This window comes from Boleophthalmus pectinirostris, unplaced genomic scaffold, assembly GCF_026225935.1.
Source record: "Boleophthalmus pectinirostris isolate CB_2022bp ecotype Guang Dong unplaced genomic scaffold, ASM2622593v1 HiC_scaffold_2826, whole genome shotgun sequence".
Classification (NCBI taxonomy): Eukaryota; Metazoa; Chordata; class Actinopteri; order Gobiiformes; family Gobiidae; genus Boleophthalmus; species Boleophthalmus pectinirostris.
Window position 1 is genome coordinate 2,276,416 of NW_026571291.1, and position 26,602 is coordinate 2,303,017.

General features: G+C 40.9%; 1 protein-coding gene across 1 annotated transcript in view; it reads right to left on the reverse strand.

The window, feature by feature from the left end:
• The window catches only part of LOC110164434 (chloride anion exchanger-like), a 27,761-nt gene extending 3,431 nt beyond the window's left edge, over nucleotides 1-24,330 (reverse strand). Inside the window, exons 1-16 of the mRNA XM_055159995.1 lie at nucleotides 24,264-24,330; nucleotides 19,989-20,166; nucleotides 18,319-18,458; nucleotides 16,095-16,205; nucleotides 15,404-15,564; nucleotides 15,115-15,279; nucleotides 14,257-14,409; nucleotides 12,830-12,912; nucleotides 10,461-10,608; nucleotides 8,691-8,882; nucleotides 7,998-8,093; nucleotides 6,662-6,768; nucleotides 6,512-6,581; nucleotides 5,139-5,231; nucleotides 4,878-4,973; nucleotides 774-1,001 (exon numbers count right to left, since the gene is read on the reverse strand). Coding sequence (XP_055015970.1) covers nucleotides 774-1,001; nucleotides 4,878-4,973; nucleotides 5,139-5,231; nucleotides 6,512-6,581; nucleotides 6,662-6,768; nucleotides 7,998-8,093; nucleotides 8,691-8,882; nucleotides 10,461-10,608; nucleotides 12,830-12,912; nucleotides 14,257-14,409; nucleotides 15,115-15,279; nucleotides 15,404-15,564; nucleotides 16,095-16,205; nucleotides 18,319-18,458; nucleotides 19,989-20,104 — 1,959 coding nt within the window. The 5' untranslated portion in view covers nucleotides 20,105-20,166; nucleotides 24,264-24,330. The remainder of the gene's footprint in view (nucleotides 1-773; nucleotides 1,002-4,877; nucleotides 4,974-5,138; nucleotides 5,232-6,511; nucleotides 6,582-6,661; nucleotides 6,769-7,997; nucleotides 8,094-8,690; nucleotides 8,883-10,460; nucleotides 10,609-12,829; nucleotides 12,913-14,256; nucleotides 14,410-15,114; nucleotides 15,280-15,403; nucleotides 15,565-16,094; nucleotides 16,206-18,318; nucleotides 18,459-19,988; nucleotides 20,167-24,263) is intronic.
• Nucleotides 24,331-26,602: the final 2,272 nt, after the last annotated feature.

Here is a 26,602-nt window from a genome sequence, read left to right on the forward strand (position 1 = left end):
GATATAAACACTTAAAGGTTGTATGGAGGATTATTTTTTTTTTTTGTTTCAAATTGTAAATGAAAGTTTAAAATACCATTACATAGACGCAGCAGCCTTGTAATTATGATGACCAAAAAAAAAAAAAAAAGAATGAAAATCTATCAACTGTGGACGTGTTGAGGCCAGATAAACATCAGCCAATAGAAAACAAGGCTCCCTCATTTTCTATTGGCTGTTGGGTTGTCAATCAAACTCTCTATGTTTCTAGTGTAACTGACTCGCCGGCGCGCAGGGATTACATGGTTTATGCAGCGGTTCTTAGAGGCTTTTTCTAACCGTAGCTTTATTGCAGTTCACACAAATCGAGAATCCACGGCCAGTTCGCTGCAAAAGAAAGTCCGTTTTTGAGGTCGCCGAAAGAAGAAGAGAAGGGGAACAGGAGCGAAGACAAACTGAGGTGATTCTTGGAGATTCCTTCCAGCGATGGCGCGAATGAAGCAGACGAAGGGACTAAAAACTGAGGCATCGGTCACTAAATTATTTCCAGACAGGTCACTTCAACAATAATTCTGAACAAGCGTGATTTCTAGAGTAAAGAGGCGGGAGGAGGTGTTTCTACTGAGCTGTGGAGGAGGAAGGTGGTGTCACGCATGCACAAAAAAAAAAAAAAAAAAAAAAAACGGACTGTCGCTGTATTTCTCTTCCCTTAAAAAATCCTCTATACAACCTTTAAATGTATCAGAAAATGACTTGAAAGTATTGAAATTATCAACTTTTAATTCAGCACGCACCGTTTTGAGTCCCTTCAGGGCGGAGACGTCGAGGAAGGACACGGCGGCGAAGTCCAGGACCAGGCTGTGCAGATCCACCGGGGGCACGTTCACGTTGACGGGCAGCTCCCCTCTCCAGTCCACCTGAATGGGCAGGTCCTTCAGGTCTGTGGGCAGGTCCAGCTCCTCCACACTGTCCTCGCCGTCCACCTCTGTGTACGGCTCAGGACACATGTTCAGGTAACCCTTCTGTGGAGAGGAGAGCGGAGGAGAGAAAATTTACCATAGACTTCAATGCATAAGGCTCCCTTTAGCGAACACTTTATTCTGCACTACAATGTTACGCTATTTTCTGATCTACAGTATGTTATCATGTTGTTTACTTGTCAAAAACAGACCTGGAGTTGTGTTTTGTTCCACCTTGTGATATCGTGCTGATGCAGGAAGTGCTCCACTGTGTTTTTACACTGCGTACAATTTCACTAGAATCATCTGGATTATTTTTTCAACCCTGGAACTGCCGATCTCTACTGAACTAAAGATAAAGGAACTGTTGACTTGAAAACTACCACTACGTTACAAAATGGAACAGAGTGTTTTGAGCTTTGGAGATGTAGACTATAGGCGAGTTTCATTGTTGACAAAAGCGCGTGTTGCATGCTGGGAATTATTTTGGTCGGCGGCAAGAAACACTAATTCAACATGACGGACGGAGCGAGAAAGCACGTAAAGGGTATTGATCCCGGTTATTTATCCACTCTAACGGCAGAGGACCCAAGACCATTTGACCAGAAATTGGTCATAAGCATCGATGGAGCCAAATCACCCTTTTCAACCCCGACAAAAGGTGGACCAAACCAAATTTCTGGTCAGAATCGCCAACTACCTGGACAAATATTCACTTGGGCGATATCCACAATGACTTGGTGGAAACTCCTGGGCCATTCACAGCAGAAAAGATGAAAACCTCCAAGAGTCTCGATGTGTTGTTGAACTTGTTGGAGTCCACGGTTTGTTAGGATCTTCTACGTTTCCTCTGCGGATGTTTGAAAGTCGTTTAATTCACCGTTAGCGGTTCTTTTCACTCAGAATAAGAAAAAGACATTTTCCTTCTTCCGTGCTTCTATTTGTGCATCCGATAATGCACAGCAGGAATTTTACCATTATCGGGGAGAAATACACGAGTTGCTTACGCACTGTGTTTTGATGCTACCGTGTTTCTGCCTCCGACCAAAAATATTTCCAGAATGAACGCGTGGGGGGGGGGGGGGCCGTATAACAAAATTGTATGACCCAGACCAGAATGACACCAGCAGGCCTCACTGTGCAGTAGAAATGACTCGCCTGGCACAGCTTTCTACAGTTCTATATCACCTCATATTTCCTACGCACAACATATTTGTTTATCATTACTAGTGCTCCTTATTAATGTCCTTAACTAGTCCTTAACTAGTCCTGCTGTCTTTAACTGCACTACAGAACTCTGTACATCTCTGCACATGCATTCACTGTCACTGTTTAATCTCGAGTTTGTCAGGTTACGAAAATTTGGCGGCAAATGTAAATACATGATTTAATTATTTAAATATAAATATAAATACTTCATAGGTACTTGCAGCGTCGACAGTGATGTGGTCGTTGTATTGGACCATTGTGGTGAAGAGGAGCTGAGCCAAAAGGCAAAACCTTTGACTTACTGTCAGTCTACGTTCCTCCCCTCACCTCTGGTCATGAGCTCTGGGTAATGACTGAAAGGAAGAGATCACGAATACAAGCGACCAAAATGAGTTTCCTCCGCAGGGAGTCTGGGCGCTCTCTTAGAGATAGGGTGAGGAGCTCGGAGTAGAGCTGCTGCTCAACCATGTGGAGAGGAGCAGTTGAGGCTCGGGCATCTGTTCTGATGCCTCCTGGGCGCCTCCCTCGGGAGGTGTTCTGGGCATGTCCCACCAGGAGGAGGCCCCGGGGAAGACCCAGGACACATTAAAGGGACTATGTCTCTGGGTTGGCCTAAGACTGCCTTGAGGTCCAACCGGAGGAGCTGGAGGAAGTGTTATTATTTGCCAAAAAGTAATAAAAAAAAAGCCATGACAACTTTTAAGGATTGCCTCATAGGGCCAGTTCAAGCGGTGGGGCAGAGGGGCTAACACACCAGCCGCCATGTTCCAAATAGGAAATGATCATGCAGCTCTTTCGGCTCCTTCTGACTCTTTCTCTCATTGACTCACATCGGAATATTGTGACGCCTTATGTCTATAACTGCTGCAGTGAGCCTTGCCAGTTTGGTCTTGGTACCTTTAAACTTCTTAATGAAAATGTCTTTAAACCTTGAACTGTTGACTCTTGGTTCAAGTCCTGACTCTGACATTTTGAAACTGTCACTAGAGACACTCGCTCAGTGGATTCAGCCTGTGATTTTTACAGTGTTATTTGATATGAACCTGTTTAACGATTCACTTATCTCACCTCACGTGTTTATGGTCTGATTGTGTAAAAGTAAGAAGATTTATTGTGTTGTTTATGTCGTCCGTGTTCTTGTTTGTGGCAAAACTTGGCCATGGTTTTGTCATAAAACTTGTTTCCTTGTGCAGTAAAGTAAAGTTACAGTTTGTTGTGGTTAGATGTTGTTTACAGACTTTAGACTTTAATTTTAATCCAGGCTCAAAACATATTTATCTACACTGTTGGGCAAGTGACTTTAATGTGTTATTTATTTTATGACGTGTTTCTGTCATTTTAAAGTAATAAGTTACATTAGAATATTACGGTGTTTAAAATGTAAGACATTATATTACTATTGTATTACTTTAAGTGACTCACCAAAATAACTGCTGAACTTCTGTGCCATATATGGACTAAACCAGGACTAAACCAGGACTAAACCAGGACTGAACCAGGACTAAACCAGGACTGAACCAGGACTGAACTAAACCAGGACTGAACCAGGACTAAACCAGGACTAAACCAGGACTAAACCAGGACTGACTAACCAGGACTGAACCAGGACTGAACCAGGACTAAACCAGGACTGAACCAGGACTGAAACCAAGGACTAAACCAGGACTAAACCAGGACTAAACCCAGGACTGAACCAGGACTGAAACCAGGACTAAAACCAGGACTAAACCAGGACTAAACCAGGACTGAACCAGGAACTGAACCAGGACTAAACCAGGACTAAACCAGGACTAAACCAGGACTAAACCAGGTCTAAACCAGGACTAAACCAGGACTAAAACCCAGACTGAACCAGGACTGAACTAAGGACTAAAAACCCAGGACTAAACCAGGACTGAACTAAGGACTGAACCAGGACTAAACCAGGACTGAACTAACCAGGACTAAACCAGGACTGAACCAGAGGACTGAACCAGGACTAAACCAGGACTAAACCAGGACTAAACCAGGACTAAACCAGGACTAAACCAGGACTAAACCAGGACTAAACCAGGACTAAACCAGGACTAAACCAGGACTAAAACCAGGACTGAACCAGGACTAAAACCAGGAACTGAACCAGGACTAAACCAGGACAGGACTAAACTAAACCAGGACTAAACCAGGACTAAACCAGGTCTGAACTAAGGACTAAACCAGGACTGAACCAGGACTGAACCAGGAACTGAACCAGGACTAAACTAGGACTAAACTAAACCAGGACTAAACCAGGTCTAAACCAGAGGTGAACCAGGACTAAACCAGGTCTCAACTAAAACTAAACCAGGACTAAACCAGGACTAAACCAGGTCTAAACTAGGTCTAAACCAGGTCTAAACCAGGACCAAACCAGGTCTTGGACTAGAACTTGGAAGTGCTTTGCAGACAGGGTGTTACTCAGATTTGTACCGAGTAAAATATGACTATTTTTCCCCCTGTAACGCCACATTACTGCGTTACAGCAAAAAGCAACGAATTACAGTGATTTGTTACTTTTATAAAACGTTACTCCCAACACTGTTTATCTCTTAGACTGACTTTAACACTCGGTTATGCAGTGACACTTTGCACAATTTATTTTATTTAACTGTTTAATGTTTTGGATGTTTTTATTTGTGTTAATGTGAAGCACTTTGGTCGCCTTGAGTGTTGTATAATGATTTATAAATGTGTTTTTTTTTGAAGACTCACAGGTGTACACGTCAGCTCTCCTTTCTTCAGCATCTTCTTAATCACTTTCAGAGCTTTGTTCCTCTTCCTCAGAACTCGCAGAGGTTTAAACCCGAGCTAAAACGAGTAATAAACAAAAAAACCTTTAACCACATCACAATACATACATCCTGAATTTTGGACTTCCGGTCATCGCGCAACGTGGGAAGGATCCTCCGAAAGTCTGAAATTCAGGATGTATGTGTACGGGCACTGTTATCATTCGCAACATGTGACACTCACAGCTTCCTCCAGTTTCTTTCTGAAGAAGTCGATGTTGGCGAAGAATAAAGGTGCTGGAATCCTGAAGATCTTCATTCCCTCAGGCTCAAAAGTCTGAACATATGAAAACAATTACATTTAGTCAGTTACATTTGTTATGGACTGGAATTTTAATGCACACAGTTAAAGCAGCTCTAATACCCTCCTCTACTTGTCTCCAAGGATACGTACAAGTCTAATGCCAACTACGGAACATTCCAGGCAAAGCAACAGCAGACGTCTCTGAAGACGAGCAGGTGATGGACCCTTCCCCAGAAACGTTAGACAGAGACCAGCTAGACCAGACCAGACCTAGACCAGAGTCAGACCTAGACCAGAGTCAGAGACCAGACCCAGACCTCAGAGACCAGAGTCAGACCTAGACCTAGACCAGAGTCAGACCTAGACCAGAGTCAGACCTAGACCAGAGTCAGACCAGAGTCAGACCAGACCAGAGTCAGACCTAGACCAGAGTCAGACCTAGACCAGAGTCAGACCTAGACCAGAGTCAGACCTAGACCTAGAGTCAGACCTAGACTAGAGTCAGACCAGACTCAGACCAGAGCTAGACCCAGACCAGACCCAGACCTAGACCAGAGTCAGACCAGACCTAGACCAAGCTCAGACCTATACCAAGCCCAAACCTAGACCAGAGTCAGACCTAGACCAGAGTCAGACCAAGACCAGAGTCAGACCAGAGTCAGACCTAGACCAGACCCAGACCTAGACCAGACCCAGACCAGACCTAGACCAGAGTCAGACTACACCCAGATTACACCCACACCCAGATCAGACCCACACCCAGACCAGACTCAGATCAAACCCAGAGTCAGACCAGAGTCAGACCAGAGTCAGACCAGGGTCAGACCAGAGTCAGAGTCAGACCAGGGTCAGACCAGGGTCAGACCAGAGTCAGACCAGAGTCAGACCAGAGTCAGACCAGGGTCAGACCAGAGTCAGACCAGAGTCAGACCAGAGTCAGACCAGAGTCAGACCAGAGTCAGACCAGACCAGGCTCATTTAAAGGTGTGTAATTTTGTGTCAAATTGTGGGTCTGTGGAGAAGTTATTGCTTGTCTAGGATGTTCCACAGTATGGCATTAAACCTTTCTGTTTTCATGGAGACCAAACCATGAGCCAAACCAAAAGTTACAGGTCCGGTCTGTGGAGAGGCGCCGCTGCTCACAGACATATTTTTGAGCTATAAAACCACCTGTAATTAAATAAATGTAGAAGACCTGTTTAATGTCACACTGTGGAACATTCCAAGTAGAGCAATGAAATCCATAGAAACAAGAAAGTGATGGACACCCAACCAAAAAGTGACATAGTGCACTTTTAAAGCACAACACTCACATCGAGGTAGTCCTTCTTGTCTTTGTAGATGTCGGTGCCTTTAATGTTGGCGAGCACAGAGCAGCGAGGGCTGAGGACACAGGCACAGGTTAAAAACAGGTTTATAAAGATAGAATTTAATGCAATAATAATATAATAAAAGAGACTGACAACTGCGTACGGAGAACCACACCGATGAGTTCTATCGCCACACCAACCGCTAAACCCAGATCCAGACCGAGCACGATGGACGCCGCGCAGGTCCCCACCCACACCACCTGAACACAAACAAACAAACAAACAAACAAACAAACAAACAAACAAGTCATTTAAACTATGAAAACTTTTTTTCCCACTTTTAAAAAATTTTTTTTATATCTCCCTTCTTGTTAATTTTCCACACACACACATGCACACACTCACTTGTGTTTTTTTTCAATTAGGGCTGAGTGCCATGGTTGGTGTAGGGCAGGGGTGTCAAACATACGGCCCGGGGGCCAGATCCGGCCCTCCAAGACCTTTAATCTGGCCCTCGGCTGATTTTCTGCTAAAATATTTTAATTATATTTTCTATTAAAATCTTGTTAATTTTCTGTGGTGTTTATCACAGCAGCGTCTCCAGCGTCTCTGTACGTGGCCCCTCCCACCAGAGCAGCACAAATGAAGACTTGTCTCTTTCCAAACGCTCTTAAAGGACGATCGTTTTGACTGTTGACCGTGACACCCTCATCAGAAAAATGTCCAACATGAGAAAAGTGGAGCCGAGGGCAGGATTTTCCAAGAAAAATTGATTTATTCCTGTTTGCATACAAGTTCATGTTAAGACATTGTGTTGAAATTGCATTTTTCTTAAAGTTTCAGGTTGTTCATAATATTATAATATTTTGTAAAAGAAAGAGTTCCTCAATTAAAAAAGATTTCTGTAATAGATTTGTGTTTCTCTGCACAAATATTTGAACTTATTGTTATTTTTGGGGTTTATATGACATGAGTTTTCTGATCCTGCCCCTTTGGGATCAAAGTAAGTTGGATACAAGCCCCGGACCAAAATGAGTTTGACACCCCTGGTGCAGGGCCTATTGTGATTGTTCAGCAGTGCAGGAATATCAAGCATTAGCATCCCCCTGCAAGTGTAAGCGAGGGCCGATCATTGCTGCTTGCACCTATATTTATTATTATTATTAGTCTATTTTATTAAATTTTATTAGTTTTTTGTTTTTAATGTAGTGTGCTTTAATAAATAAATACAAAATTATCAAAACAAATCTGCTCATTATCAGCACATATTACCTTTATTCAGCCCTGTCCTCTTTTAATGCTCGATACTAAACACACTAAACGTTTTCTTTGGCGCTTCTGCTTAAGCATAAATCCCATTAATTTCAATGGAGAATCTGAGGTATTATGAAAGAGTGAATGAATAATGTGTGAAACTGAAAAACGTATTTTGAGTGTATAAATACAGTTAACCTTTATGTTTAAGTGTATGTTAAGTATATTTTCTTACACAGTCTGGTTTGTCTCGTCTCCACAGATACGGCACGTCTCTGAACTGCATCAGCATCCCTTTAAGATTCACGATCACCACGGACCCCAACACAGACTGGAACACAAGACACAGAGGGAATGTTTATGTCAGAGCACGGCAAAAAATATCCAGATTTTTACAAACCAAAACGTCCAGCAGAGGGCAGTAGAGCCTCTGCTGCTGGTGCACAGGTGAGTGAAGCTGCAGTTTTGTTTCAGAAAGTAAAAGCAGCTTGTACAGTGGTGTAGAGCTGCCAAATGTGCACTACGTATTAAATATTAAGTTTTTTGTTTGTTTTTTTCCCCAATTTTGAAATTGCACAAACAAAACCAAAATAAAACAAAACAAACAAAAAAAACTCCCACACACCATCCCTCTCCCCACACTCAACACAAGACTACACAATAATAAAAACAAACAAAACAAAACACAAAAACAAACAGGTACATAAACCTCAAATGTCAATCAAATCTTTTTAACGTGAAACAAAATTCTCATGAAACATTATGAAAGGTCTCAATAGCGTTCTAAGATTAAAATCTAATTAAGTTTTTTTTTTCTTTATGTATACTTTTGTCTTTACATTGGCCGTTATCCAGAGGAACGACTCTATACGTGTAAAAATAAGCAGAGAGTAAAGATAAACAAAGCACAACAAACTGGTCCTGTTACCTTTGGCAGAGGCTCCAGTAAAAATCCTATGGCCAAAGTGAAGACCAACACGATAATGGCCGACACTAAACCTGCGACCTGCGTCTTTCCTCCGGTGCTCTCCTGGATGGCGCTCCTGGACAGAACCGTGCTCCCCGCGAAACATTTGAACAAAGCTCCGATGATGTTACAGACCCCGAACGCGTTCAGCTCCTGGAACACAAGCGCACACACAGCACTCAAAAGGATCGCTCAGGTCAGTTCTGTTTGTAGTAATGTCACAGTACTCAAGACTTTTTATGAGTCTTTATCTCGTCTCATCTTGAAACAGTGGCTCCTTTCAAACCAAACCAGAGTCCCGCACGGGTCCATTTTTGGAGACCCGCAGTCCAGCACCGCACCTGCCCATTAACTCATGATTATATCAAAGTTAAACCTGCACCCCCCTGGACCCGTGATAAAAAACACACAAATTAAAATCATTCTAACTGAAGCATCCATCAGAATACGAATTGAAATGTTACGACTTCAAGAATTACAATGACAAAATGAAATTAAACGGTTTCACTTTCTTCAGTACAAACACGAATTCACAGACGCGACTCGACTGTCATCACTTCACAGGCTTTATTTACTGATCGAGATGCCGCACTTTTGTGATGCACACGCCACGGACTGAACCAGGACTGAACCATGACTAACCCAGGACTGAACCAGGACTAACCCAGGACTGAACCAGGACTGAACCAGGACTGAACCATGACTAACCCAGGACTGGTTGATTCAGGACTGATTCCAGGACTGAACCAGGAAAACTAAAACAGGACTAAACCAGAACTGAACCAGGACTCACTGTCGGGACAGGTCCGGAGGTGCGTCCGTGTAATCCGTCAAGTGACCGCAGGCGAAAGGACCGGCGCAGAGCTCCGTCCCACACGGAGCCAAGTGCAGCCGTCGCCCAATTGCGCTTTGCAGACACCCTGCTCCACGGGCTCGGGGTTCTCTCTCTCTCTTAAGTCCAAAATTAGTTCTGGTGTAGGCCTGGTTTAGTCCTGATTTAATCCTGACCTCGCCCGTGTACAATCACTCACGTGTCGCTCCTCACCTTTTCTTCCCTGCGTATCCACTTTATTCTGGTTGTTGCCGTGGGCGCCACCATCATTCAGGTTGTATTATTTTGTATGAAGCTGTTAATCTTGACAGCAAATAAGTTCAATAAAGCTGTTTTAAAGCCGCCAGAGAATCAATGTGACCCTGTGGCCTCGGGCAGGTCTCGGTCTCTATTTGTATGATCTTGACTACAACACTAGTTTGTAAACTCCATTTTTGTCTTTTTTTTTTTTTTTTCCCCATTCAATAATTTGATTTGAAATCTAAAAAAAAATGTTATTCAAGTGTTTCTGTGGTGTAAGATTTAAACATGCACTTTCTGATTTAAAGTGTCACCTGCTTGTTTCCATTTTATTTCTGTTTCCTCATTAAAAACAGGCCTGAAGAGGTTTTCGATGTCATCTGCCCCTCCCCAACAGTCTGCAACCTGGACTCCACCCTCTCCTTTGAAACCCACATCAAATCAATCACAAAATCTGCCTCTGCAACATCTCCTGCTTGAGTAATCTAGTGATCTCTCCCGGGTCCTGTTCCATCCATCCTTACAGTACGTCACCCGTGCTCTCACAAGACAATTCTCCATAAATACACAACCATAACTTCACAAACCTGGTGTGATGTGCAGTAGTTTCTTTAGCGGGATGCAGTGTTAACTTATTATATGTTCGTATGTTTTCGTACCTGGTTTCCGTCTATGGTGTAGTCGTGTTTCACGGCGTAATATTTGGCCACAGAATAGGCCACGGCGAATCCCACGATCGCCAAAGGAAACGCCTCCACCGCCGTCTCCTGGAAGAGCTGCGGGTCTGGAGCTTCCGGAGCCTCAAACCTGAAAACGAGACAAACTATAACACTGAAACTACACACTGGTCTTTACAGCATTTTTCTACAGAATAAAAACACACATTATGCTTTTAAAAATATTATATTGTGATGATAATAGAGCTTTTTCACAACGGCCTGAAGTGCCGCGATGTAGGTAAACGTCACTTACGTTAAAGCTTTTCTATGGTAAAATATCTGTGTAAATGTCTGGTGTATTTTCCAACAGCTTCATAAATCTGCCCCAACACCAAATCTTCAACCAACAAGGTCCACAAAGAATAAACATTCTAACATGAAGAATTTATCCACAACTATCAAGAGAAGAAAGACCAAAACTTAAAGGAAACAAAGACGCATTAGTGACACACTGAACAAAACTAATCTTACGGTCATGAATAAAACAGAAGTAATAAGTAATTCGTTACTGAGTAACTGCTGAACTCAGACTGATTCTATAATTAAAATAAAAAATTGATTTCATGATGTTGATATTTGCATAGGGGTCAGTCCATATGAAATCAGCTGCCCTCCCCTATGAGCCATCGTAGATTTGACTGAAAAAAATTCAAAAAATTTCTAAAATCACCAAATGAAAGAATCTCAAATTTTTGTTCAATCCCTTGAGTCGTTCCTGAGTTATGGCCCGTTGAAATTTTGGGGCCATGCTCATTTTTTCTGACACCAGAGACCATAACTTCATAGTAAATAGAGTTAGGAAGATGAAAAGAGCGAGATTTTGGGAGCCCACAGCGTCCCCTTTAATAAAGATACTCAATATTTGTCAACAGATTCAGAATCTACAATAATAAAAATTTTCATCTTCCTAGCTCTATTTTTGATGAAGTTCTGGTCTCTCAAACATGATTATAAATTAAAGCTTCTAAAAAAGTGAGCCCCTGAGATGGCCGACCTGAAATTTAATATTCTTTCATTTGGTGATATTAGAAATTTTTAGAATTTTTTTCAGACAAATCTGCGATGGCTCTTCGGGGAGATTCCTTGAAAACAGCTGATTTCATACGGACTGACTCATAGACAGAGAGATTTGTCCAGTTTAAATGCTACAGATGTTCACAGATGTTTACATGTCTCACATTTAAACTGCACAAATCTCTCTATGTAAATATCTACATCATTAAATAGACTTTTAATTTTAACTCTTAAGAATCAGTCTGACCGAACAAGTTGCTTCTGTTTTATTCGTGACCATAACATTAGTTTTGTTCAGTGTCACTAAAGCGTCGTCGTTGTTTCCTTTAAGTTTTGGTCTTTCTTCTCTTGATAGTTGTGGATAAATTCTTCATGTTATAATGTTTATCCTTTGTGGATCTTGTTGGTTGAAGATTTGGTGATGGGGCAGATTTATGAAGCTGCTGGAAAAATACACCAGACATTTACACAAATATTTTGCCACAGAAAAGCTTTAAAGTAAGTGTCATTTACCCTACACTGTGCCACTTCTGGCCGTGGTGAAAAAAGTCTATCTCAGTAAGGTAAATTATTACTTTACATTTTGTTCATAAACTACAAAAATGATCTAAAATCTAAAAGAAAATTAAAACTAACCTTGCATTTGAAGGATTTATGTCTGAGCAGCAGCAGTGAGTTGTACTTCCTGATAGAAAGTTTGGCAGTGGCGGACTGATATATGAGAAAATAGTCCCTCAACATGCCACAATTCATACGATGCAAGGTTAGTTTTATTTCAAACATTATTCTATCAACACAGACATTAATAATAGATTTTCTTCGGGTGTTTTGCGGAGTGGAATATTTTAAAAAGTGTCTCCGCACGTCTCCAACACTCACTAGGAAATGAGGTCTTAATGTCCCAATGTCCAAAATTCTGTACTGTCCCTTTAATAACATGGAAGAAACAACAATTACATTAAAGCTGCATTGTGTAACTTTTCTGGTGGAGGGTCCGTCAAATGCTTTTCTCCATGTATTTGCTTTGTCTGGGATGTTTCGCAGTTTTCTATCGTCGTGGAGACCAAACTAGACAAAGTTACAGGTCAGATCTGTGGAGAGGCGACCCCGCTCACAGTCAAAATCCCTGTTTTTCTCTGTATTTTTGAGCTATAAAACCACCTGTAACTGAATAAAATGTCACACTGTGGAACATTCCAGGCAGAGCAACGACACGTATAGACAAAGCTTCAGGACAGTTTAGAGGAGACGGGGAAAATGTTAGTAGTAATTTACCTTCATGAAACAAGACTCACCCCTTGGGCATCGCACCCACAACCCCGATGCCGTATGTGGTCTTCAAGTCGCACGCGTAAGAAACTCCACAAGCGATCACCGTCTGAGGAAAAAACAAACAACTGCTGCTTAAGTTTGTGAAATCCCTCAGTTGTCCACGGAGGATCCATCGCAAAGGAGAAATACAATTTTGTCAACTGGAATTTTTTTAATACATTTCGTAACTCGTCCGGGCTGCTTCTTCAGTTGTGGTCAGACGCTGGTGGACACTGCCTTATATCTGGCAGAAGGGAGGAGCTAACTACACTGAAACTACTCTGAAACTTAACAGACCAGAGACCGAGACAAGACCAAGACCATCGAGACCAAATCAAGACCACCTTTGTAATTTTTGACATTTATTTGTATTTTAGTTATTTTGGTACATACAGTGTTGGGGAGTAACAGATTACATGTACCGGAGTAATCAGAGTACAAATTGTGAGTAACTGTATTCAGTTACAGTTACTGTTTCAGTGAGTGGTAATTGGATTACAGTTACTTTGTTGAAATAAATGGATTACACAGAGGTATTTTCCTGTTTTCACATTTGGGCTAAACCAGGACTAAACCAGGACTAAACACAGGACTAAACCAGGACTAAACCAGGTCTAAACCAGGAGGTCTAAACCAGGTCTAAACCAGGTCTAAACCAGGTCTAAACCAGGACTAAACCTGCTCTGTCTAAACCAGGACTAAACCAGGTCTAAACCAGGTCTAAACCAGGTACTAAAACCAGGACTAAACCAGGTCTAAACCAGGAACTAAACAGGACTAAAACCAGGTCAGGACTAAACAGGACTAAACCAGGACTGCTAAACCAGCTGACTAAACCACCTGCTCTGTGGACTGTAAACCAGGACTAAACACGACTTTCTAAACCAGGACTAAAAACTCAGGACTACTAAACCAGGACTGAAAACCAGGACTAAACCAGGACTAAACCACTGTCTAAACCAGGACTAAACCAGGTCTAAACAGGATAAACCAGGATTAAACCAGGACTAAACCCAGTCTAAACCAGGACTAAAACAGAACTAACCCAAGACTCAAACCGAGTCTGAACCAGAACTAAACTGGGACTAAGACAAAACTAAACCAAGACTAAACTTGGAAAAAAACAGACTAAACCTGGACTAAACCAGGACTAACTCAAGACCAGGTCTAAATCAGGACTAAACTGGGACTAAGACAGGACTAAACTGTGACTAACCAAGACTAAACCTGGACTAAAGCAGGGCTACAACAGTACTTTACTAGGACCAAAACAGGATTAAACCAGGATTTACTAGGAAAAACAGGATTTAAAACAGGATTAAACCAGGATTGAACCATTACTAAAGCAGGATTTAAGATGGACTAATCCATGACTAAACCAGGACTAAACTAGGTCTAACCAAGGACTGACCATGATGACTTCTATGGGGATGGCCACGGGCAGTTTGGCTTTGTAGCGTTCGTTCAGCTCTTTCACGACGTACACCACGCCCATGATGATCGCAGAGATGACCACGTCACACGCGTTTGTCGAGCCCAGTTTTTGGAATATGATCTCCAGAGTCTGCGAGAAAAACAGAAATTTATCTTAATGCGTAAAAACAAAGAGTGCCTGAAATAATCTCGGCAAAAATGTAAAGTGTCTTGTGACAGGTCTCAAACTGACTACACTCTGCAACTTTTAAATACTTTGAAAATTTTAAATCTAACTTTTCCAAACTTATTCAATATATTTTAGTATATATTTAATTTAAAATGTTTTTTTTTTTAACTTAATATATCTATATCTATTTAAAACATTCTCAAAAAGAAAAAAAGAGTAATTGAATACAATATAGAGATCAGGCCCGGGGGCCAAATTTGGTCCGAGAGATCATATCAAATCTGTATTAGAGCTGTCCGCCGGCTACAGATAAACTATAGACACATTATTTATTTAAAAAGTTGTATTATTTTATATTTTGCTTGTTCTGGATTAAATGTTTAAGCAAAACTATTATTAAACAGTTATTTTAATAAGAAAAGGTTTAACATTACATATATCAAAAGAAGAGAAAACATACAGATGTTGTTGAAATATTTCAATAAATATTTAGTTTGGCCCATGACTTAGTCCCAGTTTTTAATTTTGGCCTCTGTGAATTTGAGTTTGACTCCCCTGATCGAGCTGTAGTTTCACTTCCTTATCAGACAAACCTACACAGGCCCAGTGTCCTGGTCTACATGACACATCAGGACACAAACCATGACAAAACAACAGTTATCTCACTTTGAAGATAGACAGAGGTCCGTTGAGGCCTGGGACCGGTAACCCCAACACGAACTTCAGCTGAGAGACCAGGATGTGAAGCGCCGCCGCCGTCGTGAAGCCAGAGACCAGAGGTTCAGACAGATACATGACCACGAAGCCCACCTGGAAAACTCCCATCGCCAACTGGGAAAACAGAGAGAAGACTGGTCTGAACCAGGTCTGAACCAGGACCGAACCGGGACTGAACCGGACTGAACCGGGACTGAACCGGGACTGAACCAGGATCTTATCAGAGCTGGTGTGTTACCTGCATGATCCCTGAGAGGAAGGTGACGGAGGAGGCCACCAGGACCCTCTGCTGTTCCCGGGTCAGACCCTCAAACGCGGTGATGTTCATGGGAGGACCGTTGTCTGGGACTAACCTGTTCACCACAGCCCCGACCATCAGACTCAAGACCGGGAATGGACCTGGAACACAACAGTCTGTTTTAGTGCTGGCTTAGTCCTGGTTTAGTCTTAGTTCAGTCTTGCTTTTTCCAATTTTAGTCCTGGTTTAGACCTGGTGTACTGCACTAACCACTGAGGCTAGTTCTGGTTTAGTCCTGATTTAATCTGGGTTTAGTATTGGTTTAGTCCTCAGTCAGTCCTGTTTTACTCTTGCTTCCATCCTAGTTTATTCTTGGTTTAGTCTTGGTTTAGGCCTGGTTTAGACCTGGTTTAGGCTTGGTTTAGGCCTGAGTTAGACCTGGCTTAACCCAGTTTAGACCTAGTTTAATTCTGCTTTATTCCTTCTGGTTTAGTCCTGGTTTAGTCCTGGTTTAGGCCTGGTTTAGTCCTGGTTTACTCCTGGTTTAGGCCTGGTTTAGGCCTGAGTTAGACCTGGCTTAACTCAGTTTAGACCTGGTTTAGTTCTGCTTTATTCCTTCTGGTTTAGTCCTGGTTTAGTCCTGGTTTAGTCCTGGTTTAGTCCTGGTTTGTTAACGTTCTAAACTTCATACCAACGGAGACGTGCCGAGAGGTTCCCAGGAAGAAGTAAATGATGAGGGGGAAGAAGGTGGCGAAAAGTCCGTAGCGAGGAGGAAGAGAGGCCAGCAGAGCGTACGCCAGAGCTGCCAACCAATCAGAACACACGGTCAAACCAAACACGCTCATTTTAAAGCTCCTATATTACACAAAATGGACTCTTGTGAACTTTAAGTCATGCGGGAATGGTGATCCTTCGTCAAAAACAGACCTGGAGTTGTGTTTTGTTTCATTCACACGTGTTTGAGTAACTCTTTATTATTAGTCTGTCTACATCTCCACTGGGTATATTTGTGGTGAAGAAACAACAACATTATAACATACTAGCATGACTTTTAGCAGCTTTTAACAATTCATCAGTACCCAAAGCTTAGTCGTGCTGTATTTGGATTGCTTCATGCATGTTTGTGTAATCCTATTCTGTCCTACATTTGAGGCTTGACTGTTCTAAAAAAAATAATTTCCACCTACTCCTGTACTATTACTACTTGTCGCAATTTCTTGAAAGTTTTAAATTGTTCCAGAAATGTTAGAAAAACAGCCCAAAACAAGTGACCTGAGCCCCACGAAGGCTTGGTTGCTTGTGGCTTTCTGAAAATCTGGCAACCCTGGGCCTTAACTTTGTTCCATATTCATAACAATTTTAAGAAACTTCTCCTATAGCTGGGTTTCAGGGGACATCACAGAATTCTATACACCAATACTGATTAATACAGCTAAAATGAATATTGATAAAATGCAAAATTATGTTGTAACACAGTAGGTCTTGGGATGGAGTTGTAAATAGGAGATAGAAGTGTCTGAGGTATCCATTTCTGTTTAGAGAAGGATACTCTTTCTTAAAGGTTGTATGGAGGATTTTTTTTGTTGTTTCAAATTGTCAGTGAAAGTTTAAAATACCATTACAGAGACGCAGCAACCATGTAATTTCGATGACCAAAAAAAAAAAAAAGAATGAAAATCTATCAACTGTGGACGCAGTGAGGCCAGATAAACATCAGCCAATAGAAAACGAGGCTCCCTCTTTATCTATTGGCTGTTAGGTCGTCAATCAAACTCCTTACGTTTCTAGTGTAACTGACTCGTCGGCGCGCGGGGATTACGTGCTTTATGCGGCGGTTCTTAGAGGGTTGTTCAAACTGTCGCTTCCTCGCATAAATTTTGTTGCGACGGCAGATGAGAATCCACAACCAGTTCGCCGCAAAAGAAAGTCCGTTTTTGAGGTCGCTGAAAGAAGAAGAAAAGAAGAAGGGGAAAAGGAACGAAGACAAACTGAGGTGATTCTTGGAGATTCCTTCCAGCGACAGCGCAACTGAAGCAGAAGGGTTTAAAAACGGACGCGTCGGTCGCTAAATTACTTCTAGACAGGAAAGTTCAACGGTAATTTTGACTGTAAACACACGTGATTTCTAGAGTAAAGAGGCGGGAGGAGGAGCTGTGGAGGAGGTAGGTGGTGTCACGCATGCACAACATTTGAAAAAGGACTGTCGCTGTATTTCACTTCCCTTAAAAAAATCCTCTATACAACTTTAACAAAAATTGCTTCTTTAACTCCCCTCTCCAACAATTTTTTTTCTCTGGCTCAGATCTGTACCTCGCTGTCCTCAAAGGAGCGGTTAGTGGCTTTTAGGTGGAGATGTACAGCAGACTGTGGTCCTGTTTTGCTCTCTCGTCTGTGTTGCTTTCACTGAAGTCTTCACTACACTGAATGTAGTAGACCTCGGTGTTTTGCCCTTTAGGTCGACCAGTTTTTGTCTTAAAGTGTTTGTAGGTTTGAACATCAATAACATGAGATCCCAGTCTTTCCGCGTGTGCTTTTTCAATTTACCAAATTTTTTATGTGACATCGTGTCTCTCTGGTTTAAAGGTGCTGTATGTAACTTTTCTACTGAAAGTCTGGAGAGGCTGGAGATGTTACTAACTTTCCATAAAACTGATCAGTCTTCATAGAGAATGTTACATGTTTAGTTTTAACCTTTTGTTTACATGGAAACATTTTTGCTCCTCACCAGGAATTTTACGTGGTGCTGTTTTCATTAAGGACATGGTGTTAGGTGTTGTAAAGACAGAATCTGTGATAAGTTACTCAAAGTGATGCAGTACTCATGAAAGTAAAGCAGTAGTTTGTAGTACAGTGTAGTGGTTTGTAGTACAGTGTAGTAGTTTGTAGTACAGTGCAGTAGTTTGTCGTACTGGTACCTTGTAGAACAGCGACGAGGCCGGTGCTGACTCCAGACACGATGTCACTGAGCAGCCATTCCTTCACGCTGTAGATCTTCACCCACCCAACGATCGGGAACAGAGAGAGAAGAGCCGAGCAGACGCGCTTACGGCTGCAGCTGCACACGTAAAAAAAAAAAACACACTGTAAACACACCTGCTCAGCTGAAGACACGCCCTCTATCAAACCTGCAAAAATACTGTGACACCTCCTCACACCACGCCTCCTGTCACCCTGTCCCCATACAGGTAAAGACACGCCCACTTTAACATCTGCACAGGTAAAGACATGCCCACTTTAACATCTGCACAGGTAAAGACACTGCCCACTTTAACATCTGCACAGGTAAAGACACGCCCACTTTAACATCTGCACAGGTGAAGACACGCCCATTTTAACATCTGCACAGGTAAAGACACGCCCACTTTAACACCTGTACAGGTAAAGACACGCCCATTTTAACACCTGCACAGGTAAAGACACGCCCACTTTAACACCTGCACAGGTAAAGACACGCCCATTTTAACATCTGCACAGGTAAAGACACGCCCACTTTAACACCTATACAGGTAAAGACACGCCCACTTTTAACACCTGCACAGGTAAAGACACGCCCATTTTAACACTGCACAGGTAAAGACACGCCCACTTTAACACCTGTACAGGTAAAGACACGCCCACTTTAACACCTGTACAGGTAAAGACACGCCCACTTTATCACCTGTACAGGTATGGACACGCCTCCTGTTGCACCTGTTGTGCTGTCACACCTGCTCAGGTAACACAACCATGTTTTACAATGAAATCTGATTAACAAGACTGTAAAATCTTGACTCTGTAATCACACCACATAAAATGAATTGTTTTTAACTCTTCTTCTGCTTTGCTGTCATGTCAAGTTTACAGACAGTTCAGACTTATCAAACGTGATAACAGATTATGTGTCCACAGTGTGAAGTCATAAGTCAGTTCTGTTGTTTTTGAATGAATTTTGAACAATGTCGTAAAATGAAAATAGCAGCAGGTGACTTTCATCTCAACTTTTATAATGATTTCATTACGTTTTTCTTGTTCTATAAAGAACTTTAAATTACTTTGTGTTCAAATTGTACAAATAAACCTGAGTTACACTCAATTTTGAATTTCTGAAATATAGAATTTCTCATTTGGAGAAAACATTAAACTGGAGAAAAAAGAACACAAAATAAACTAAACACATTTGTCAGTTTTGTTATTTAGTCAAAGGCAACTGAAAAAACGCAAACAGAAAGACCTTTTAAACCTCATAAAAGTACAGTGTCATAAAAGTTTTATGTATTTTAGATTTTACTGCATCTTTTTTATTATGTAAAGCACTTTAAATTACTTTATGTACAAATTGTGCTCTACAGATAAACTTGTTTGCCTGCACATTTCTGCATAATTTGATTGAAAAAGAATAGACAGAAAACATTCTTTAACTCATGCTGTAATTTCTTCAAACTTTTTGGTGCTTTTGAAACCATCAGTGGTTAAAGTGAAGCTTAAGAAATGGCCTATATTTGACAATAAATATTCTTTAAGATACAATTTATTCTGTTCAGTTTATTCTAACACTTGATATTTGTCAATGACCAAACAAATAAAAGTTTCAAAACACACGCCGTACCTGAAATACTCCTTGACATGGTTGAGGATGGTTTTGTGGGGTCTGTCGATTCTCTCATATTCTTCATTAAATTTATCCTCAGAGTAGATGTCCCGGGCCACCACGTACTCCGCCATCTTCCTCTCTGTCTCCTCTTCCTCCTCTGCTCCTCTGCCTCTTCTCCTTGGACCAGACTTCTCTGTTGTGGCAAAGTAACTGAAGTCATGTGACGCGTGTGTGACAGAAACCATAAAGGTCAGAGGTGCACAAACTCACTTCCTCCTCCTTCCTGAGCAAATAAATCTGTTTTGTTTATTTTAATCTTGCTGTCAAAAGACTCATTTGTACTTTTTGTGAATATAATTTTAAAGGGTCCAGATTGTGGGGGTCTGCTTTTAAAGGGACAGTTCAGAATTTTGGACATAGGACCTCATTTCCTAGTGATCCAGAGTGTTGGAGACGTGTGTTGACACTTTTAAAAATATTTCCATCCAGTCCTTGTATTTGCAGAGGTCACTGGTGTTAGACTAGTGCATGTCAATGGTCATAGTTTATCCTGCCACTAAAAACAGTCTTACCCACTCCACAAAACACCCGAAGAAAATCTATTATTACACCAGACTGTCCATGTGAATGTCTGTGCTGATAGAATAATGTTTGAAATAAATCTAACCTTGCATCTAGGGACGGGCATTCGATGAAATTTTCTTAATCGATCGTCGGAAGAATTAACGATCGATTATCGATTAATCATTAACGTTTTTATATTAAAATGATCATCATTATTATTACTATCTGCACTACTAATCTGCATAAATAAATTCAACTTTACGACATATAAACCGTAACGACTCTAGAGCCACATCAGCCCGTTTGACATTATAATGTGTTTAATTCAGTTTTGTTCAAATCTCACAGAAACAAAATTTAAAACCACATCACTAATTTGCATAAACTAAGTGAAGATAAAAAAACAGCTCTTGTGTCGCTGATGCGGTTCAACTTCTGTCGGATTAAAAGACACGACTCAGTGGAATACAGGTTAGTGTGACCAGATTTGTGTTTGTCAAAACCAGGACAGCGTACGGGGGGAGGGGGGCGGGGCCTCGTCATCCACATTGAGCGACTCTCACCTGGTAAAACTTTTTCCCACTGGACACAGAAACATATGTGCTGCTTTATACACTGTGCACATGGACTCACACTTGTCCCGAACGCAACGGAAAGTGTGGAATTTCTTGTACAAATCATCGTTAAATCCACATTTGTGCTTCGGTTCGTTACAGACTGACCCACTGTTTGTGTCTCGCTCCTTCTGATGCAGAGACACATGTACACACCTGTTTGGTCACGATACACACAACAACCTACATTCGGTTTGTCAATTAAAATTAACGTAATCGATGAAATTCTTAATGATCAATTATCGATTAATCGACTAATCATGCCCATCCCTACTTGCATTGCTTGAATCGTCGCATGTTGAGGGACTATTTTCTCATATATCAGTCCGCCGCTGCCGAGCTTTCTATCAGGAAGTACAACTCACTGCTGTTCAGACATAAATCCTTCAAACGCAATGTTAGTTTTACTTCTAAAATTATTCTATTGACACAGACATTTACATGGACAGTGTGGTGTAATAATAGATTTTCTTCAGGTGTTTTTTGGAGTGGGTAAGACAGATTTTAGTGGCAGGAGAACTATGACCATTGACATACACTAGCCTAGCACCAGTGACCTCTGCAAATACAAGGACTGGATGGAATATTTTAAAAAAGTGTCTCCACACGTCTCCAACACTCTGGATCACGAGGAAATGAGGTCCTATGTCCAAAATTCCAGACTGTCTAATCTAATCTATCTAATTTGGCTGCATTTACATGATTGTAATGTTTATTGCAGAGTACACGGTGCCACTGAAAACTAAATAAATAAATAGAAAAACGAGGCTCACTGTTGTAGTTACAGAAAGAGGAGTACGTCCATTCTCATGTCCTATCTGGAACACGATACTGTTTGTCCATTTACATATGCAGGCTATGATTTAAACCCATATGCAATAGAACTTCTTATATTCCCATACATGTCCCAATTAATATGGATTTTTTTAAAAAATCCGAAACGATACCAGTATAGATATGAAAGGGGCTTTGGAGTTGCCCACAGCCGATATAAACAGACCATTATATTTAGTGACGTAAAAATGAGCAGTACATCTTCAACTGATTATAAAACTTCGGTTTTACAGTTTCATTTGGGTTTCTTTAGTTTACATTTACAGTTATTTTGCCTCTTTAAAGTCAGTTTTAAAACAGTGGTTCAGCCTAATCGCATTTTTTTTTTATTACATTCCAATCCAGTCCACTTTATTTCTACAGCACATTTCACAAACAAACAATTCCCAAAGTGCTGCACAAAACCATAATAATAACAACAATAATAAAATAAACTACTAAAATAATCATACTAGTCTTAAAATAATAAAACCAGTAAAATAAACTAAGAGCAAAATCATAGAATAGCAATAAATCAATAAAACCATTAAAAATAAATAAAATAAATCAGATTCACACACAGATTCAGAACCACATTCTAGCCTGTAAACAAAGTAAACAAACTACCGCTTAGCCATTAGCAGTTAAACTAAATCCGTGTGCACTGCAGTAATTAATTATGTGCGTAAATGTGAACCATTCACACCTCTGTTCACAGCTCGTGACATATGAGTGCAGGTCCAGTAACATGTTACAGTCACTATAGTCACTTCACACTGGGCCAGTGTCAGAGAAAACGGGTGGTTTACTGGAAAAAGCATTTTTGGTAACACTTTATAATAACTACACCTTATTTAGCCTTAATAAAGCATGAACAAAGACTTAATTAATGATTCACAGTAAATACTTAATTACTACCTGAATTAGCACTTAACTTGTACTTAATTCGCCTGTGCTATAAAAAGTTACTCATAAGTATTTCTTACTTAATTACTCATGAACTAACCATTTGTGTGTGCATTTGTAAATGTATATTTAAGTACAAATTTGAGCATTTATTAATGATTAGTAAGCCATGAGAGAATGATTTACTAGTAATGCATTATTGTTTCTCTGGAATTTGACCAAACTTAACAACCTTAATAAAGCATAATTCATCTTCACTTTAGAAAAGCTCTCAGAAAGACTTAACTAACAGATAACACCTGCCTGAATTATCATTGCATTATTAGTAAATCATTCTCTCATAGCTTACTAATCATTAATAAATGCTCAAATTTGTACTTAAATATGCATTTGTAAATATGCAAATGGATAGTTGATGAGTAATTAAGTAAGAAATACTTATGAGTAACTATTTACAGCACAGCCGAATTAAGCCCAAGTTTAAGTGCTAATTCAGGTAGTAATTAAGTAGCTACTCAGCATGAATCATTATTAATTAAGTCTTTGTTCATGCTTTATTAAGGCTAAATTATGTGTAGTTATTATAAAGTGTTACCAAGTTTTTTGATAGAATATGTTTCGCAGCTCATCCAAGCTCCAAGTTCTGGCAGTGTCCACCAGCGTCTGAACAGAACTGAAGAAGCAGCTTGGATGAGCTGCGAAACATGTTCTATCAAAAAAACTTTTGTCCAGTGACAGAACTGAATTTCTCCTTTTGCTGTGGCTCCTACCTGGACGACTGAGGGATTTCATGAACATATGACATAAGTAAAGGTTATACAGCAACCATGATGTTAATAAGGAGGCAAAACTTGTCTAAATTACGCAATAGTTTTAATTTGACAAATAGAAATAAATCACAACACCTTTATTTTGTAAAATAAAGGTTCAAATTGTCAGAGGAATGCCTTCTTTGCGTGTGAATTGCCTTTGCGTTTTGGATGGAGTTGATGATGACACAGGTCGAGGAAATTTGTTTTTAAAACTCTGCGCTACTTCCATTTATTTTCCATCTTTTTCATTTTCTACTTTTCTTCACATATTCTCACTTAACTACAGAAGCCCATTTCTGCCAGTAAATAAAAAATAAAATAAAAGTCTCACAGAAAGTCAGAATGATGAGTTTTAAATTCATAATTATGACTTTCTGTGAGGCTTTTATTTTTATTTACTGGCAGAAATGGGCTTCTGTAGTTAACTGATGTAAAACCTGATAAATATTGACCGCAGGTTCTGTCCCAGCAAAACAAGTCAAAATGAGAAAAATATATAAATCTGTCAAATGCTCTTAAAACCACTGATAAAGCCTGTAAATAAATCTATATTGTCTATACACCCTGTAGTAGTGCCGTACCTGTAGTAGGGCGCTGGTTCAATTCCCGGTGCCCTGTTGGTTTCTCAGACTCCAGATGCAGACTGTGTGAACGTCAACACAGCACATGGATAAATAGCTTCCTAATCTGACTGAAATAATTAACACTGATGACGATTGTTCAAAGTGAAAACAACTTCACCCCTACACAGTTGGTGTACTGTACACAAGACGGTAGTACTGGTAGTAGTGGTAGAAATACTATAGTGTCACAGTTCTGCCAATTGTTTACATGTTTATCCCCGGTCCAGCTCCATTTCCCAGACATTTCCGGTCCTGCTTTTGCTTCCTCCCCGTTTTTCCTGCAGCTGCTGCTCATTCCCTCCATATCCCAGGGTCGTCTGTACGCTCCTCCTGCTCATTCAGTCTACGTTTATATGATGAGGGTCTGAACAGAAGACGCAAAAGTGGCGTCGCGTCTTCACTTTTTATTCTGCTTTTAGACGAGTGTTTTCGGTGCATATGGTGACGCAAAAGTGTGTAGAGTTTGATTGGATATGCATTGGGTCCATTTTTGGAGACCCGCACCCGCGCAGTCCAGCACCGCACCCGGCCATTTACCCGTGATTTTATCAAATTAAACCCGCACCCTCCAAGACCCGTTAACATTCCACCCGTTACCCGCCGGTGCCCACGATAAATCACACACAGATTAAAAACATTCTAACTGAAGCATCCATCAGAATACGAATTGAAAAGTTACGACTTCAAGAATTACAATCACGAAATGAAATTAAACGGTTTACACTTTCTTCAGTAAGAACATGAATTCACAGACGTGACTCGACTGGATTATTTACTGAGAAGAAGAAACACTGATGCCGGATTTTTGCGCCGCACACACCACAGACTAAACCAGGACTAAACCAGGACTAACCTAGGGCTAACCTAGGACTGATTCCAGGACTGAACCAGCAGAACTAAACCAGGAGTGAAGTAGGACTAAAATAGGACTAAACCAGAACTGAACCAGGAAACACTGTCGGGACAGGCTCAGAGGTGCGCCTGCGTAGAGCGTCGGGTAACCACAGGTGATTGCACTTCATGGACACCCTGCTCTCCAAACTTGGGGTTCTCTCTCTCTCTTAAGTCCAAGATTAGTCCTGGTGTAGTCCTGGTTTAGTCCTGATTTAGTCCTGACCTACCTGTGTGTAATCACTACCTGCCCACATACCCTGACCACAGTTTTGCGTCTTGGGCAGTGTAGACAGAAACACTATGGCAGAGTGTATTCAGCATTTACACTCTGGAGGGTGGTTTCAGATTTTTGCATTTTTAAGCCCCAAAACGCTGTCACCGTCTAAATGAAAGGCACTTCCAAAAATTTTGTTTTCCTGCAAGCGTTCTCGGGTAAACAGGCCCTTTGCTCGACTATCAACCAGTCAGGAGACACTCAGGCTTTGTATCTGAATTATTCCCTGTTCCAGCCTGTTTTGTGTTTATACCCAGCTTGTTTCTTATTAGAGATTTCCCCATGTGGAGGATATTTCAATTCATATAACAAAGATATACAGTATATTCCTTTATTGTTTATCAGCTTGATTTGCCATTTTAAGTGTTGCCTGTAGGACACTTTCTGTTGACCTGATCTAAGACGTTTATGTGTCACTTTAATTTTGAGTTGCATCTGAGTCCGGGCTAACTGCATGATAAATAGTATAAATAAAACTGTTACATGCAGTTAAATGTTGTTTTCCTGTGCATTTTGCCGTTTTAAATGTGTGTATGTGATACACCAGCTCACATCTGCTGTACGATTTGTCCACACTGCGCTCACATCAGTTTCTCACGGAGCGCCTTGTTTTTGTTGTGCATTAAATACACGCTCCGATTTCGCTGCACTGATTTTGCTGTATGGCAGTTTTGTAAATGAGGGCCCGTGTGTGTATATGAAACAGAGAGTTATTGATAATATAGGCTGTTTTCTCTTAATTCACTTTTTAACATGTCGTTGTATAAATAAAGTTGGCCTCTTTGTTCAGGTGTAAGGTATCGAATACAAACACGCTTCCTGTTTGTTTAGCCGAGCTGCAGCACAAACAGGCTTCACCCTCCCTCCTGTTTTCTACTGTGGGGCTCTAGTGACGCACAGGTCGACCTGTGACAGAGTCAGAGCTGGACTTACTGCAGGAAAATGTGTGATGTAAAGTTTGTGAAACGAACAGAATCAGAGCAGGAGTGATGTCTGTAGACCAGGGGTGGGCAAACTACGGCCCGGGGGACATATGCAGCCCTTTAAACCTTTTAATCCAGCCCGCCAAACTTGAATAAATTATAATAATAAACCTTGTTAGTGTTTTATTTTTTTCGCAATTCCGGTG